Source organism: Rhamphochromis longiceps, linkage group LG4 (genome assembly GCF_057381845.1).
Source record: "Rhamphochromis longiceps isolate RC_006_pf linkage group LG4, R_longiceps_female_GT1.1, whole genome shotgun sequence".
Classification (NCBI taxonomy): Eukaryota; Metazoa; Chordata; class Actinopteri; order Cichliformes; family Cichlidae; genus Rhamphochromis; species Rhamphochromis longiceps.
This window is the reverse complement of record NC_140560.1, coordinates 29,840,799-29,859,728: the sequence shown is the minus strand read 5'-3', so window position 1 is coordinate 29,859,728 and position 18,930 is coordinate 29,840,799. Positions and strand designations below refer to the sequence as shown.

The 18,930-nt window shown below is 39.8% G+C and overlaps 1 protein-coding gene across 1 annotated transcript in view; it reads right to left on the bottom strand.

Moving 5' to 3' along the window:
- srcin1a (SRC kinase signaling inhibitor 1a) overlaps nucleotides 1-18,618 on the bottom strand; it is a 51,871-nt gene extending 33,253 nt beyond the window's left edge. The window contains exons 1-4 of the mRNA XM_085405361.1: nucleotides 18,603-18,618; nucleotides 17,724-17,753; nucleotides 16,416-16,777; nucleotides 7,065-7,091 (exon numbers count right to left, since the gene is read on the bottom strand). Of these exons, the coding sequence (XP_085261487.1) occupies nucleotides 7,065-7,091; nucleotides 16,416-16,777; nucleotides 17,724-17,753; nucleotides 18,603-18,618 (435 nt within the window). The remainder of the gene's footprint in view (nucleotides 1-7,064; nucleotides 7,092-16,415; nucleotides 16,778-17,723; nucleotides 17,754-18,602) is intronic.
- Nucleotides 18,619-18,930: the final 312 nt, after the last annotated feature.

The window sequence follows — 18,930 nt, the reverse complement described above, 5'->3', positions numbered from 1 at the left end:
AGCAGGCACACAGTGAGACACCACACAATGAAACACCTAACAAGATTATTGAAGCCCTGACAATGGTTAAGCTAGCAGCCATTTACAAAGAATTACTGGCGTCACAGTCTCTGACATTAGTTGAATGGTGCAGCAACAAAACATTATATAGCTGTACTCAGTTGGCACAGAATGCCAGGACATCAGCCTTTATGAATCACTTGTAAGGAGACGTATTAAGCAGAAACTCAGAAAAAGTTAGTGAGACTTTGCACACCTCCCACACGCTCTCATACAAACTTGTCCGTTTGCAGCTACGAACTTTAAATGAATGCTTGTGGGATGGGAGGAGAAGCTCATGCAAATCCCAGGCTGTCACTGTGGGTTTATCCTGCTGGTCTATGCCCAGGCGTCTCTCACTGAAAGACTGTTAGCGCAGCTGGGGCTGAGCTCACTGAACTGTCTCTCTGATCCCCCACCACTGCAGAGTCTCCTCCAGCTCAGAGGCTGCTGTAATGAGCTCCCAGAATGCTGTCTGCTCATTGTTTGGACGGCAAAAGCAAATGCATCTTTGGCCACAGCACAGGAGCCATTCCTGTCTCATCCTCCTTGAACCACGAGCACAACAGTCGTTCTGCTCGCTTAGAACAGTCCTTTCTAAGAATTTCCCTGTCTTCCTTTCGCTGCCTAAGTCAAGCAGCAGCATGGATCTACTGCTCCTTCCATTAATGTGGTATTTAATTAATGGGATACTGACAGAAGCAATATGGAGGGCCATATCTGCGCTCATTAAGTCTCAGCAGTGGATTGTTTGAATTCATTCATAAACACACAGCACTGCACAGAATACACAACCACTGTACATCCATTTATGGTTTTGTTAATTGGGTAATAAGCCAGGAAAGCATGCTGAACAAGAAATGAAAGATGCAAACAGAGAATACTTTCAATATGGATTTTTTTTTCAAAATAATCAATTAACTACTTAATCAGTAAAATGAAAAAATAGCAGGGAAGAAATCCATCTCAATATCCCAGACAGAGAATTTCAAAAGGGTGGGTTTTGTTTTTACCAAAAGGCAGCATGTGACAATATACTGTCACAGTGGGCAAAATGAATGTAGCACAAGATTAATTTTTTTTAGCCTTGCAGGTGGCACAGTTCAATGGATGGCAATGTCACCCTGTCAGATAGTCGATCGACCACCTCGGTGCATACTCAGCTTTTAGATCGATTGCTACAGAATTTTGCACCGACGATCATAGTTCAATTTGTCCAACACTTCCAAGTGAACACCAGCCTAGCTTTAGCTTTAGTAGATATCCTTAATATGTAGATGCAAATGATAATAAACGTTGCAGTACTCATGCAACTCAATGAGATAAATCTTTTTTACTTATTAAACTTCTGGGAATCGAGTAATTATTCCAGTAGGAAATGGAATAACCAAACAGCAATATATGGGACCTTATATCATGTTAGGTACTGCAGTCATTGGTAATTTGGTCTTTTAATTAGCTGCTGCATGCATTCACGTGTATGTTTACAAGACGAGTTACAAACCTGCAGCAAGACTAAAAATCCCAACGACCATTTTTTACAATGTAACCTTACATTCCTTTTGCCGCCATCATACATAATTCAATCACGCAATCATACACAGTGAACCAAACCAGTGATGGTAGCGGCAGACAGTGTCTGAGCGCACTGAGAAACTGCGATGCTGACAGATAACCCACACCATGTTTTCTAATAGGGTCATTTATCTAAGCTGTGACCACACCGAGGAACACAGCCAACAGCATCACAGAGGAGGAGGAGGAGCCCACACTGTAGCTTGCCTCATTCTGGCCAGACCATCCTACATAGGGACATTAAGGGGTGAGGAGGGTTGGGGGATCAAAATAAACCCTGGAGATTTTATTTACGTTTCCACTGTTTTAGGAAGCAAAAGTTGTGATTGAAATGTTGAAACGTGCTTTCGGTGTTATACAAGCTGTTTGATGTGAGTCTTCTGCTTAACTAAGAAGCTATGATTAGCAGACTGGCAACACTGGTGAACAGTCATCCCAGCTCTGAGGTAACAGCAGTATAATTCTTGGGCTTCGTGCACTTGCCAGACTACTATGTAGGCTGGAGTTATTTATACATGACCTTACGTCAAAATAGGCAAAATAACCAGTTGTAATTTTTACACTTTACAGGCTAAACAGTAAAAAGGTTACTTACTGAGCTAAAAGGTACTGATTTGTAGATTTTTGTTACTTTTTAGAATGAACCAGCGTAGTGAGGTGTGCTACTGATAGTGATGTTTTCATATATACTTTACATACATGAGACGGATAGCAATCTTCTCAACTAACTCTAGCATATTTCCTAACTATTACATTTTTTAATGTTAATTTTTGCTAGACTATTTGTAGACTACACTTGACGTTCTAAATGCCAATAAAGAAGGAGGATGATAAAAAGCAGTTTTTGGACTCTGTGCTTAACAAATTCAGGTGTTTAGCCAACACAGAACAGGTGCTGAACCAGCCGTCTAAATGAAATATTACTCAGTAAAAGTAACACCCAGGAGCTGATTTGGCAAAGAAATGCAGCTTTTTCTATGAATGGGAATATGAGCAACTCTGAACTACAGCTTGACTCATTCTAGCTGTCCTTGTTAGAATATAATTTTAAAGCGAAATAACCCACTGAGCTTTCTAGGAAATGGAAATGGGAGAGTATGATCCTGTATGTCTGAACTAGCTTTCCTGTCATCTTTTTAAACCCAAATTTACCTCCTTATTCACCCTGTATTCTCTCCGCAACTCCTTTCAACATGCTGCAAAAACAAGACAATGAAATCCCCATGTATGACTGGGTATAAGATTACTGCCGCTGTTGTTACATGTGGTTTTACTCAGATCGTCTTATTACAACAGTCCCCAAACATTGACTTCCATATTGGTGGTTTATGTGATATGTAAACTGAAAATGTCTCACTGCGGTAATTTTGCATTGTAAATAATATATGTGAATGCACCATCTGGTCATGCATCTGGTGCTGCTAGAAATGCCAGCGTTACATCACGGTGTTCACAGCCTTTGAGGAAAACTGGTTTTACCTCCTCATTTTTCCTCCACACCCTCCCACCGTCCACCCCCTTCCCTACACCTCAACCTTTTCTTTTAGACTTTTTCCAACAGCACTCAATTACTGTTGCAATCTCCACACTGCTATAAGGGCATTGCAGAAGAGAGGAACAAGAGGAGAACAGGATGATCTTACATGTGAATAGAGTGGAAAGTGGGACAAGGCAACCTAAGGCTACAAACTGCATTAAACTCATTGCAACCTCCCACCATGTCTTTTCTTGTTTCTTGCTTGTAGACACTAGCATGCGTGCATACACACAGACACACACACACAATGGTCTACTCTGCTTTAAGGTCAAAAGCCTTGTAGCCTTGGTATATGGCTTTCTATGTTTGGGGGAGCATTTCTCATCAAACTCCATCTTGTACTTCAGGGTCGTCTTATTTAGACTGCAAACTAGTTGTCAGATTTTTTATCTCTTCTTCAATAAAAATGGTGAACTTCACTTCAGCCACAGAATGTTTTAATCAGGCATATTGTAATTATACTTCTGGGGCGATCAAAAATTGAATGCATCTGCAAAGTTATCTCTCTGTGAAGATTACATTTAATTTAAACCCTGAACTTGTTTTCTGATATTGTGCTCAGTTTGAGGTGGTTGATGCCTGATTAACTAACTGCCTGAAGGTTCAGTGATCTGGCCATAAAAGTGAAGTGAGCTTGTTTTAAAAATTCTGGAGTATATTTTGAACTTGAACTCTCTGTGTCCTTATATATTCCTATTTTCCTCTTGCTCATAACATAACATGTAGAATGTGAATAAATATGAACCGTGTGATGCACAAGCTTAAGTTAAGAGGAGTTCATGTGCGAGGTGTCGGCATTGGCTACGATACAGCTGAGCATCCAACAAGACAAGAAAATGGCTGAACACTGCTGTAACAGTCTAAAACCAGAGGCTGGCTTATTACATGATGGTTGCTGCCAGCCTCTTTCTAATCTTTTCTGCAAGAGCAGTAATTCTCCTCTTAAGTGACATTAAATTCTGTTGGATTTGAAAATTACTATATATAAAAATGCCAAACACAGCTTGATGTGAGTGAAGCCTTTGGTTCCCGAGGTGTAAAATCTTTAAATTGCAAACCTCACACCTTGTCCACATCTCATACTTTTTTCCCCCCACCAGCTTATTTTGTTCGCCCCTCCTAATAATATCTTTATCTTCCCTGGATGCTTCTGTGTGTCTTAGCCTCCAGTGATATGTCCTCATTTCCCACCTTTTATCCCCTGTCACTCATGTGTCCTCCTTTAATTCTTACTCGACTGCTTTGTGTGAACATATCTGCTTCCCCCTCAGTCTCTGAGGCCAAAGCCACATCCAGGTACATCTCTCGTGTTGTTTCTGTCTACATCTTGAGCATTTTTAATGTTTTTCCTCCACCTACAACCTGGCTCTTTTCCCACACAAAAAAAAGTTCACAGCTCTCACTTTTAGAAAATGGAGAGAAAACAGCCCCCTAAATCGATCCATCTCTCACATCCATTTGGCTCTACTTGCTTTTTTCCGTTATTATAGCTTTTCATCTTTTCACACAGTCCCCCAATACTCTCAGAGTCCTTTCTCTTTAGAATACCAGGAATCATCAATGCATGGAACAAAATGCTTTGTAAAATTGCTATAAATTGTAAGTTGTTGCAATAGGTTTGCTTATAAAAGATAGTGATAATAACGCAGTGTTCCTCAAGACACCATATTATAACTGAGAGTGTTAGGTGGGTTTCTGGCCGAGAGAAACAGCAGTTTTGAAACTTTGACAGTTTCATTTCAGGGATATGTTCAGTCATGCATCACCCACAACTTGTTAATTAGACTTAAAAATGTGTCTATATTTAGCATGCTACAATCCAATAAGATCCCTGGAAAACATATTTATGCCAAAGATGAAACCATGAGTGTATGCAGTCCTTATACTACTTCCATTTGGGGGTTTAATTTGAGCAGGGAGGGTAATTCAGGGAGAATTAGCCTTAGATTAGAGATGATAGCATGAGGGAGCAGGACATGGCTTTCAGAAGCTCTAGTGCAAAATGGAGAAAATTGAACAAGATGAGGCGCCGACATACAGTAAAAGATGTCAACAACAGCCTCTGTGTTAAAATCTAAATATATGATATCTTTAGATTTATGATCACTTGGAGTATTTTGCTTATTTCATTTGACACTATATTAATGCTGCTGCATCTCTGGAACAAATCAATAAATTCTCTCTTTCTCACTACTGTGTTATTAAAACAACCTAATTTAGTGCAAAGCTGCAAAACAACAATACGTGAATAACAAAAAAGCAACTTGCACTAATAAATGCAAAGAAATGAAAACAATCTCTAGTAAATCACTGATAAAGAAAATGTTAATCATGAACTACTTTGACTAAAGAAGAGTTGATTAATTTTAGTTTTTTTCTAAAGCTTTTCTTCTAAACACTTCACAGTTTGTATAACGCAGCTTTCAGTTTCTCATTAACGGTTGGAAAAAAACTAAACATCCCTAAAGGTCAACTTGACTTTGGGGAATACCGATGAGCATGTCATGGCCTTCATTGCTAATCAAGAACCCACATTTTCAAATGCAAATATAATTATTAGTTTCAATTATTATTATTTTGACATCATTTTAACATTTTCATTGGGAATGAGCAGGATGGATAAGATTAGAAATGAGTATATCAGAGGGCTAGCTCAGGTTGACATGATTTGCACATGTGCAGAGGAGAGATAGTGGATATGTTGGGTAACAAATGGATAAAGGATGTTGAATGTGGAGCTTCCAAGCAGGAAAAGAGGAAGATTCATGGATATAGTGAAGGAGGACAAAGGGTTGGAGGCAGATGAATAGCATTCTCAGTATTTCTGCAGAAAATCTTTCAGTCTTGTTATTTCATTTCTCAAAAGTCATAATTGGTTCAATTGATTGTTTCAAATGCTATTTTTCTTCCTCAAACACCCCCGAGCTTTGGCAGCCCACCTGTATGTCCTGCAGAGTTCAAAATCGTTTACTTGTGTGGCACATTTATGTGACAGACAGAACTCTAAATTCATGTTATTCAGAATAAATTAGTTGTGGGAATAGGGGATAAATTGCTTACCCTTCCCCAAGGGTCAGGGCATTTAGCCATTGATATTTAGTGACATTTCCACCTGGTCCAAATGATGCTGAGAGCACAGACTGAGGTCAGAGTACAACTCAGACAAGCCCTGGGCTCTTCCCTCACACATATCAATACCTTCTTTAACCTCTTCTATTTAGATAGTACAACTCCCTGCCTACCACTATGATCTATAAAGTCAGAAAGTGATACACACAACCTTGCATGCAAGCCAGCAATTCAGCGTAAGTGATTTATACAGTCAATATCACTGCCTGTTCTCCAGTGTATATAACCCATGTTTTTCCTTTATAAACCTGTGGATAAAATACATTTAGCATCTTTAGCCATGACTCAAGCTTCTGTGCTAATGCCAAAGCATTATTTCAGTAATGCTTGAGTAGCACATCTGAAATGCATTCTTAATGTCTCACTCAGTAATATGTCAGCAGTGTCACATGGCTGCTATCCATTAATGCCAGCTGACTGAGGTATCATAAATCCAGAGAGATTCATCTTCTGCAGATTAAATGGAGCGGGAGAAGTTTAAGCTGTTGCCACCCCCTGACACCTCTGCCACCACACACACACACACACACACACACACACACACCCATAAAGAGACAAAAGTCTCACACACATGCACACACACAGTGCACAGAGAGCCAAGAGATGTCAAGCGAGTTGGATACTGAAGCCAAAGTAGCATGGAGATAGGCTAGTGATGCCTGAGGGTTGAAAGTGATGCCACAGCACAAAGCACACATAGACACATTCAAATGGACACACTAACACACACAACGGACAGGAAAAATGACAAACACACAGGGACACTTGAACTAGCAGCACTGACCTTAAAGCTCCAGTAGTTGGGCTGTTGCTGTGAAGTTTCAGGAAGGGAGACAGAGAGAATAGTTAGATATTTATGTCTCTGCTTATAGCTTAAGTTAAATATAAACAGAATATTGCGCAGAGCAAAGTAAACTAGTTACAAGACAGAGTCACGCTGCAGGCCACAAAAAGTTTTGCATTTTCCTCCAGAAAGCGTCATTTGAACTCATTAATATTACTGACAGCCTCATCTAATAGGGCTCTCTGAAGTATTAAATGATTGGTGTTAATGCAAGTGGTCTCTGTGTTTTGCAAGCACTGGGTTCCAGCGTACCTAAAACAAGATTGCGTTGTTGGCTGTAACTGGTGAAGGTGAGGAAATGAAAAGAGTGAAATCGAATCAAGCAAGCAACCCACTCTGTAGCGGCAACGCTGGCCTCTCTCCCAGACTTCACCACCACAGGCAACCGAGCACTCTGCCTCCCGCTTGCCGTCTCCTGTCTCATCCATTCCCAATCCACCAGCTGCGCTCTTTTCATCAGAACCTCGAAATCTCACCTGCTTATTTTCGCCAGTGCATGCTGTATTTCTCATCTGTCCATTTGCCCTTCCTGCTGCTCTGCCACATACTAAAAGGCGCTCGCATTTTGGCAGAGGTCTCTGGCTTTCTATAAAGCCATAATTACCCCACAGTCAAATCCAGGCCAATCCACTGATGGCTCCAAAATACCTTAAACTGACATGGAAATTAAAAAAAAAAAAGATTGCAAAAGTCCATGAATTTTAATTCTAATCCAAACTGTTATTCTTGTTCTTATTCTTATCTGCAGGCAATTTTCAGTCCATTCAGTCCCTGTTCTCCAGAACCCACATTAGTCTCCTGGCAGATGAATTTTTTTCTTTTTCTTTTTTTTTTAAGCGACAAGTTTTGATTTATGATAGTTGGTGGTTTTTCATTACCCGCCTCCCATTCTAATACAGTCTCAACAAAAGCCAGATTATTTCTGTAAACACGAGAATCAGGGCCAGTGATTACTAACTTATTGCAACCCAAGCTTTCACTTAGTGTTCCCTCACTCTTTTTCAGCTCAGGTGTTTCTGTCACTCCATTTCCTTCCGTCTTCTCTTTTCGTATCGAGATGCAACTGTTTGCTTGGCCTTGACACAGAATGAAGTGCTATAATTAAATTAATACAAAGCAGTAAAGTTTCCTGGGCAAGAAGGTAGCAGCAGTAAACTACTGTGTGCTGAAACCCCCTTTGCAGCTCTTTTCAGTCAGTATACAAGGTGTTTTATGGCTCTGATGAAAACAGGAGAGGAAAACTTTAAATGTTTTGTAGCTACTTTACATAAATGAACAGATAATTATTTTATATTATCAGTTTTGAATTAAAGTGTGAATCTTGAACGCCACACCAACAAAAAGAATTAAAAAAAAATAAAAATCACAAATGCACTAAAAAGACAATAAATGCTTTTTGCTTCTAGAGCTATTCTACTAAAATTTTATTATTCTAATGATGAATTATTATTATTTTTCCCAGTACTTTGACTTTTTGCATCAATAGCACACATGATGGCTCGATGGTGTAGCGGTTCACGCCATCTAACAAGCAAAAGATCCCATCCCAGGAGGAGACAAATCCTTTTGAGGGTGTGTCAGGAAGTGCATCCAGCGTAAAAAAAAATCTGCCAAATCAAACGTGCCGAGTGGGTCCCTTGTGAATAAAGGAGCAGCTGGAAGCAGCCACATCTACAGCACTCACGGAAATCATGTCTATATGGTTACCTAAAAATAAAAAGTTGCCAGAATAGCAAAATTTAATTGATTTTTTTTAGACAGAAGATACTGTATATACACACAAACAGGCTGGAGAGGGGGGAGCTAAATATCAAAATACATTTCCATGTTTCCCTGATATCTACGCTGCACTGATTGTACACTTCTCTTGAATAATAAAAGTCCATTTAATATGTTTTGGAAGTATTTTGAGACTTTTGCAACATATTTTAAATCTTGCTTTTCCTGACGTCTGGCAGGAGGTTCAGGCTGCTGAGGTCCCGATAGACTCAATAGACTCAAGGACAGCTTTTACAACAGGGCAATGGCCCTAATCAGTGCAAACAGCTGACCTGATTGACTACCTCCCTGGACTTTTTTTGGGGGGGGAACAACAATAACAATAATAATATTTATAAAAAAACAACGTGCAACAATAATTAAATCAAAAAGTTATGTTTATCTGTGGTGATTTTAATATTGACCTGTTGAATCCAAAAAAGCATAAAATGACCTACGAATTCCTAAACACTATGTACAGTTTGAGTTTACATCCTAAAATAACCAGGCCTAGCAGAATTACACCACATTGTGCCACCTTACTTGACAATATTTTCACTAACAATATGGAAAACAACATTGTGAGCGGAATATTAATTAATGACATCAGTGATCACCTACCAGTTTTTGCAGTTTATGACACTAATTATAAGAAAAATCAGCATGAAGAACAACTGAGATACAGACGTGTAAGGACAGAAGAAACTATGACTGCATTTAAGAACGATCTATTAAATCAGGACTGGGACAAGGTGTACAAAGAAGCTGATATTGATATTGCATATGGCATATTTTTAAGAATATTCATGGAGTTGTACGATAAAAACTGTCCAACAATAAAATACAACAGAAAGCACAAATATTCAGATAGACCATGGCTCACTAAGGGTTTACAAAATGCATGTAAAAAGAAAAATACACTCTATAGGGAATACCTAAAACAAAGAACAAAAGAAGCTGAAAATAAATATAAAAAATACAAAAATAAGTTGACCAATATTATACGTGTATGTAGAAAGGAGTATTATAGTAAAATATTGAACAACAATAAACATAATATGAAAGGAATATGGGATGTTTTAAACGGTATCATTAAAAATAATTCTGGACAACAAAGTTATCCACAATACTTTATCGATAATGGCAATATTATGGAAAACACTGCTGATAAGGTCAACAGCTTTAATCATTATTTTGTAAATATTGGACCAAAACTGGCAGAACAAATTCCTGAGTCACTGCCATCAGTAGAATGTAGTGAAAACCTGATTGATAGGAACCCTAACTCAATGTTCCTCACATCAGTGGAGGAAAAAGAAATAATTGACATTGTACACATGTGTAAATATAAAACATCCACTGATTGTAATGATATTGACATGAAAATCGTCAAGAAGGTCATTGAAGGAATTGTAGGACCTCTAACATATATTTGCAACTTATCATTTCAGACGGGAAAAGTGCCAAACAAAATGAAAATAGCTAAAGTTGTGCCGCTGTATAAAACCGGGGATAGACGCCACTTCACAAATTACAGGCCTGTTTCTTTACTACCACAATTCTCCAAAATCCTAGAAAACCTGTTTAATAAACGATTAGACAAATTCTTAGATAAATATAAATTACTCTCTGACAGTCAATATGGATTCAGATCAAAAAGATCAACATCTCTGGCATTAATCGAATCAATTGAGGAGATTACGAATGCTATAGATCAGAAACAGTATGCAGCTGGAGTATTTCTGGATCTCAAGAAAGCATTCGACACAATCAATCATGACATATTAATTAATAAACTGGAACGGTATGGGATTAGGGGGGTTGTACTGCAATGGGTGAAAAATTATTTAAGTGACCGGAAACAATTTGTGAAGCTGGGTGTCCATTCCTCATCATGCTTGGACATTGCTTGTGGTGTTCCACAAGGCTCTGTACTGGGTCCAAAATTATTTATTATTTATATAAATGATATTTGTAAGGCATCTGATATATTAAAATTAGTATTATTTGCAGATGACACAAATATTTTTTGTTCTGGGGAGAATCTAAAGGAGCTGCTGGATACAATTACTTCAGAAATGTGCAAAATTAAAAAATGGTTTAACAGGAACAAACTATCGCTAAATCTAAGTAAAACTAAAATTATCTTATTTGGGAATTCCCTTAGAAATGCACAAGTGCAGATTCATGTAGATGGTGTGGAAATTGAAAGAGTACTTGAACATAAGTTTCTTGGTGTGATTATAGATGATAAATTAAACTGGAAGTCTCATATAAATCATATACATAACAAAATTTCAAGAAGTGTCTCAATCTTGAGTAAAGTAAAACACATTCTGGACCACAAATCACTCCACATTCTCTATTGTTCCCTGATTGCACCGTATTTGAATTACTGTGCAGAGGTTTGGGGCAATACTTACAAATGTTCGCTATCATCAATCTTTATATTACAAAAAAGGGCCATAAGGATAATCCATAAAACTGGTTACAGAGATCATACAAATCCACTATTCTTAAAATCAAAAATTCTAAAATTCACAGATCTGGTTCATTTTCTCACAGCACAAATTATATATAAAGCAATAAATAACCTGCTTCCTGACAATATTCTAAAAATGTTTTCTAAAAGGGAACGGGGATACAATTTGAGGGGGGAATTAAATTTAAAACATCCTCGTATCCGTACAACATTAAAAAGTTTTTGCATCTCTGTGTGTGGAGTGAAGCTGTGGAACAGACTAAGTAAAGATATGAAGCAATGTCCAAGCATGGCGCAGTTTAAAAAGCGGTTTAAGGATATGGTTTTTACAGGGTACAGGGAAAAGGTAGAGATTTGATAGGGTGTTCTTGTCTAATATTTTCATGTGTGTGCGCATGCACGGGTTTGTTGGTATGGGTATATATGTATGTGTATATGTATGTATGTATATGTATGTATATATGTGTATATATATATATATATGTGTATGTGTGTGTATGTATGTGTGTATGTATGTATATATATATATATATATATATATAAAATTGTAGGTTGTGTATCCTTCAGGTGTTAATGGGGTTATTGAAAATGTGTATATGTGCGTATGTGTGTATATACGTAGGTATGGATAGATAGAAACATATATGTGTATATATTAAAAAAAAAAAAAAAAAAAAAAAAAAAAAAATTACACATAACATATAATGTAATTACAAGGAGGTATTTCTGTAGTCTATTGATACTAGATAGTGGAAAAGGGGTGGGATTAAATAAGCTTATGCTTCTTCCTGCTCCTTTTTGAACATGGACGTTATTTGGAGTTGTGGTTGCTCGTTTTCCTTTTGTTTGCTTTGTTCATTTGTCTCTTTTAATTCTATTTTTTTTTTATACTTTTTCAACATGTTCAAAATAAAGATTCAATCAATCAATCAATGTGCAATAATAACAGTGTGCAATACACAAAGACTTATTCTTCATTTTATTACTAAGTTAAGTTACTGTGATGTGTTGTGTTGTGTTGCATATAGTGCCAACGTGCGACAGTTTTCCAAGTTCATCATACTATTGTACTATGTATGACTGTACAATGACAATAAAGAGTTATCTTATCTTATCTTTAAATCAGCATGTAGTTTGGACTCAGCATTAGTCTTGGGATCGACTGCACCAACCTACCAGAACATCCCAAAAAGGGAAAAATATCCATAGCTCAGAATATCTGCGCCATTCATTACAAATCTGTGTTTTGTTATATATGATAGACAACAGCTTTAGAAGGCTGCTCTAAAATTATTCAGGTTTCGTGAAGTGGCTGCTGTCTTTGAGTTCATCTGTGCTTGTCTCTTCTTTTTTTATACTGCATCTCCACTATATAAACAAAACCTGCTTGGAGCTTACACAGTATACAATACAAAAATGGTTTAATAATCCTGTGATATGGGCCGAACAACAGTAACAAACTAACCACCTAAAAAATGAAAGACTGAAACCTTTAAATCTCACTCAAAGCATTGTGTGCCATTTTGTTATTTTATTCTCCAAGTAATGTTTTGCTAGTGTAGAGTGGAGTTGTTCTAAGTATAATTTTAAATGTGTATGACTGTGCTTAGGCTCACTGGCTCTGAGACAAGTGGGACGCAAATTTATATGGCGCTTAATCTCTACCCACGCTTCTTTTTCCCCGTGGTATATAAATTTCTACCAACATGTCAAAGCAGTTGCTAGAGAAAATGACTCTTTGGTGTGATGTCCCCTGCCAAACTCTAATGCCTTATATTGTTGCTGTCCATAGAAAACCACTCATCTTCAAAGTCCACAGGATTAAATTAACCAACATTGGTGATAATAAAGAGAAAACTCTTTGTGGATGATTTTAAAAAGTTCTCGTTGTTCACAGGAACACACTGGATTTGTAAATCATCTGGTCAAAAAGCAGACTCTCAGTTAGAGATTGAAGGTCAGTGATAAAGTGGGTCGCTTTTGGGGATATGCCAATACACAATCCTTCAGGACTGGACTTAAACTGACCTTCAATACCTGATCATGAGTCCATCATTTATTAACTGTAGCCACTGAGTTTTGTCCTTGACAATTTGTCGAACTGACAGGAGCTCAGGGGCAGCACCGGTGCATCATAAACAATTGCTGTTCATTTGTTCTGACAACCTTAATGATTTTATTTTCCCACAAAGCTGAATGACTCAGAGGCTTGGCTTTAATGGTGCAGAAGTGATTTGTGGTCTTGTGTGTCTGTCTCTTCCCAGTGTTTCTCTGTTTGTTGCTTTAATGAGGCTAACTCACACTAAAGTAAACACATTTTTATTGTTCTTTAACCGTTGCTCTGCTCTGACAGCTGCAGATACACTTCACTTGGACTTTGATTTGCAAATATTCGAATGTGAATGTGAGAGAGAGCAAACTGGAGAGGGCTTATTTCAATGTAGATTATTTCTCTTTAGCAGTTCTCCATGCAGGCAATAATCACTGCCATTAAAGAACATCTTCTGGGAAGAAATCATATTCAACACCTTAGCCTATAGTGCCAGTCGTTATCACTCTAATCCCAGATGAACAGATGACAGAGTAACTCTTGACTGTAGCTCTGCTACTTAGCTCAAATCTACACATTGTCATTTTTTAACTTCCACTTGAATTAAATAGGCTGCAAGCCCCACTTAGACAAAATTACTGATAGATGTTTGAACTTAGGGCTGGAGGGTTAAATGCATTTTTCACTGCAAAGTTAAGACATCTATATATTTACGCATAAGCTTGTGTTTGTGCACTTACTGGGGTTAACCACAGAAATCTAACAGAAGGACTTAGTCTCGCAGAGTGGAGCGCTGCATTACCTGACCTGCATGTAAAACAGGCTGCACTCGCTCCACCCCTCCTCCACCTCTGTCTCTTTCTCATGTCGTCATCCTCTCTGCACCCCCGCCCCCCTCAAATCAACCCTTCTTACTCTTTCTCCCTCGATCCTCCTCCAGTCCGGTGTTGTGTCTAAACATCACAGCAGCTTCTCAGTCTCTCTCTCTTAAAAACGCACACATTAATCAGCAAATTACTGCTCAAACAGAGACACAAAGGACGCTGTGAACAGCTTATACATCAGCCCCCGTGTAGCTTGCTTTGTGAGCATATGCACGCCGTCTATACAACCACAACAAGCACAACAGGTATGCACTCTAATCCCAGCGAGCACATGCCCTCCCAGAAACACACAAACACACAAACTCTCTGCGGCAGCCTCCAGTTTCCAGTCTCATCTCACCTGCAGTGCACCTGTGCCTGTCCACCACTCCAGTCATCCCAGGCTGTTCGTCAGGTACAGTGAATCCTCATCGTGCTTTCGCCTGTCTCTCCCTCCCTGAGCTTCTCTTACCCACCTCCCTCTCTTTCACTCAATCTCCCTCTCTCGCTGTCTCGCTCTACAGTTGCACATGCGGCGGAAACTCTTTATTTAATTCATTACAACACCAGCCGATTAACTCCTTCGCAGATGGGTGGCTGGGTCCTGCTGGTGCTGGCTAATTGAGCAGTGGGCTGCTTCACAGGCTGCTGCGCTCCTCTCCAGCTCCTCCTCCCACCCTCCCTCCTTCCTTGCTGTCCATGCTCTGCAAAAACCACAAGATGACAAGAAATCCTGGGCTCTGCTGCTTCCTTGCCTGAGTGAACATGCCCTGTCACCTATGGATCTGTCCACTCCACAGGCTGACACTTAATTTGAGAAAAACACCTACCTTGAGCTTATTATTCCCCTGTCTCTTCTGGATTCATTGCACAATTCATCCCTCTCTACACAACCTGACCTTTGCAATGCGATATCCCCACCTACCATACATGGGAGAGGTTACCAAGGCAACTACGGACTCCACCTGCCGTTCAACCACCCTCCCGCTCGCTCGCTCACTCCGTCACTCTCTTTGATTCTTTCCCTTCGCCCCTGATGTGCTTTTCTTGTCACATCATTACACTAAATCTACCCGGTTTTAACACAGCAGCTGCACTGGAACACAGAGAGCATGTTTCTGCGTAGTGTGTGTGAGACAGAGAGCCATGAAACTGGTCAAAGCATGAAGCACATTTAGAAAGGGGAAAACAAAAAGCGAGGAGAGCAGAGGAGAAAGATTATTTCGATGTGTCCGCACCTTAGCAGAACCCCTGCTCTGGTCTGAACCCCTCTTCTGAAGGCGGCACCATGCTGAGTAGCATCCTGTTGCAGCACCTCCGGCTCGGTTCTTTGATCTTTGTATTTTTTTAATCAGGGTTTCAACATTTTGTGCTAATTTGAGAGGACATCTCTCATCTTTAACTCTATGTAAAGTTTTGCTACTTCTTCAAGAAGTAAAACAAAACAAAGCATTTTATAATGACACCTGTTACACCTACAAAACTACCTGACGCACCTCTTTCACGTCTTTTCTATCTAGGTCGGTGTCAAACTGCGTGCTCGTTTCACTGTTGATATCACCAGCAAGATGCTTGTTTTTTTTACCATTTAATAATCCATTTAACTCCACCTAAGTAATGGGGCATTCTGTGTGTACAGACAGCATGGTTTTTTTTTTGTTTTGTTTTTTGGTGATGTCACCCACTGAGAAAACAGTAGTATGTCCTGAATTAAAAGCAGCACCTGCCAAAAAAGCACCATAAATGGAGTAAAACCCTGCAAGCTGGTTCAAGGCAAGCAACTTGAGCTGCGCTACGTCATACAAACGTAACATGACTCACGTCCTGCTGTCGTATATCAATAACACTGTCCCCATTTGATGGTGTATTTATACTTTTCTCTCCCTATAACAAATCAGTGCTGCTGGAGCCCTGCACCCACCTGTTGGCTCCCCTATCACTCCCAAATTTCTGCGCGTGTGATATTTGTGGGGGAAGAGATGTTCTCTGGGCTAAGATACCAAATTCTAGCTCTGCTGCTGTAATAAATTAGTCATTTCAAGCTTGAGTTGTCTTTTGGAAGTATCTCTGGAAATGGCAACAAAGTGAAAAATAGAAACAGTCGCAAGTACATTAACTAATAAATTAATATTAATTACTTGTTCTCTTGCAGATCGCTCTGATGTACCCCTCATGCTGGCGTGGGAGGGTGAGGGCGACGGTGGGTTGTGGTGAGGGCTGTGGTGTGGATGCTGAAGCTGCTGCTGCTGCTGCTGCTGCTGTTGTTGGTACTTGCTCTTCAGGTGATCCATGAAGGCGTCCCTCTTGCGTTCCATGTCAGCTTTGTGCAGGTTGGTCAGGGCCTCCAGGCTCTGCGCCGCACTGACTGTGTGCCGGTGCTCAGACGTATGCACCAGACCAACATTGGAGAAGCGCCGAGCATTGTTCCCCAGCGTCCGGTATTCCCGTGGATATTCCAGGTCATCTCTTGAGATCATGTGACCGCCAACACGCTCGGGATCTAAGAGACGAGGAAAGGGAGGACAAAGGAAAGGGAGAAAGGGAGGAAAGAAGGGTGGGAAGTATGCAGGAGAGAGGTGAATCATCACCCACACAAGCATGCAGAAAGATTTTAAGGTGGAGACGTACATACACACAGCAGGCACACATAGGTGGAAACAAATGAAGCAGAGAAGGAGAGTGGAAATATAAGGTACAAGAGAGAGCAAGAGAGAAAGAGAGAGAGAAATGGGATGGGATGTTAGACTATTTGCCACCAGGACAGAGCAGTTCCTTGCAGAATTATTGATTTCAAATGCTGAGGGAGGAAAATTAGAAAAGTAAAATGCTTCTGCGGTACATCAAAGGAAGAAGCTCAAACTGAATTTGTTTTGCTGGATATTCCATTGTGATATGCCTGCTTGTCATCTTAAGTGGCTTTCATTGTTTTCTTGGAGAAACAGTGAAAAACAAACTACTGAAAATTGAGGTGATTGAAAGTCACATGGGAACATGAAGAGAACAGCATTTTCATTTCTCTCACTGTTCTTGTCCTTCCTCACCAACTCCTGTCGATCTGTGTGAGCATGCCCTCCATCCCATAACCCCGTGAGACATTTTCTCTACATATTCTTACTGTCTCTGCTGAAAGGTACTGATCCGGCTGTCCATTTTTAAGGAGGTGCTTCAAACTGACAGCCCTTGGCCTTTTGTCAGCTCTCTAACTGACAGACAACACAGCCCAAGGTGGAAGGAAAGAAAAGGACAGAAAAGGAGACAGTTGGAAGAAGACAGTGCGATTACACACATACACACACACACACACACACACACACACACACACACACACACACACACACACACACACACACACACACACACACACACACACAAATAATTGTGTGACTTGAATCATGAATGAATGATGGTGCGATAAAGAGCAGAGAACCTTTCAACCAGTAAGTTACCTTGCTTAGGAAAACAGGCCCCAGCGTTGGCTAGAAGAGAAACATGCCAAAGGTTAATATATGTGTTTGTGCACAGATGTGCAACCAAACACACCAGAACACATGACCATCAGAAAAGGGCTATCAAGAAATGATAGCACTTCGTCTGAATTACGATAAGTTAATGCATTATATATGCATTGTGATGTATTCATAAGGGTTCACATATGGTGAAATGGCTTTCTATGAATGCTAATAGTGTCTGACGGTAACTTGCAGAATGGTGAATGACTACAATCATGAATTTTACACAGAAATAATGTTTCCTAAAACTCCAACACATTTAACTCTAACAAAATATTAAACGTCAGCAGGTAGACAAGCATTTTTCTTTTCAACTCGATAATAAAAACTAATATTATTTAAAGTAAAAGCATGAAAAGTGCTGAGGCTTAATAGGGCTGAATGAAGTGCACCATATGTACATTAAATTCACATCAGCAACATTAGCACGAGCTGAACAAGTGAGCAGCGGAGGGAGGCTCCTCGGGGCAGAAGCAACAAATGGACTGTTAATGAACGCACAAGTGACGAGAAAGCCGGCCAGATGGAGGCTCCGACGCTCTCTGGTGGAGAAACCTTAACACAGAAGGAGTCTGTTAAGAGCCGAAGGTCTGTGATCACTCCATGGCAGCTGCAATCAAACCGTGCACTCATTGTGAACCCATTTCTCACTCTCTTCGTTCGCCGAAAGATTCTGCACTTAAATGTGAACTGCTGTCTCAACACCCCGCCCTACCACCCCGCACGTTATGAAGTGCTGATAAACTGAACAGGCAAAAGGCAAAATGGACTGACCTCCGAGCTAATAGCATTAGCATTGAGCTCTCCACTGCACACCAAGGCTGACGGCCATACTCATTTGGCCCCCTCTCAGTTTCCCAGATCTCTGGTTTACACCTCATTAGGCTGGAGCTTATTGTGCATCAGCTAACAAGGACCTGACTCAAGGGCCCCATTACAATGGCTGGCAAAGCTGTGCCTATGTAGTATGGCTTATTATGCAACTGAGTAGCAGCGTTGACAGTGAAAAGCTGAGTACACTAGGCTGCCTATAGACAGGCATAAAACTAAGAAGAGAACGAAACATCAGCAAACATTTATAGTACAGCCAAGAGTTTTATAGAGTCCTATAGACTGACTGTGAAACTTTTCACAGTGAATACCC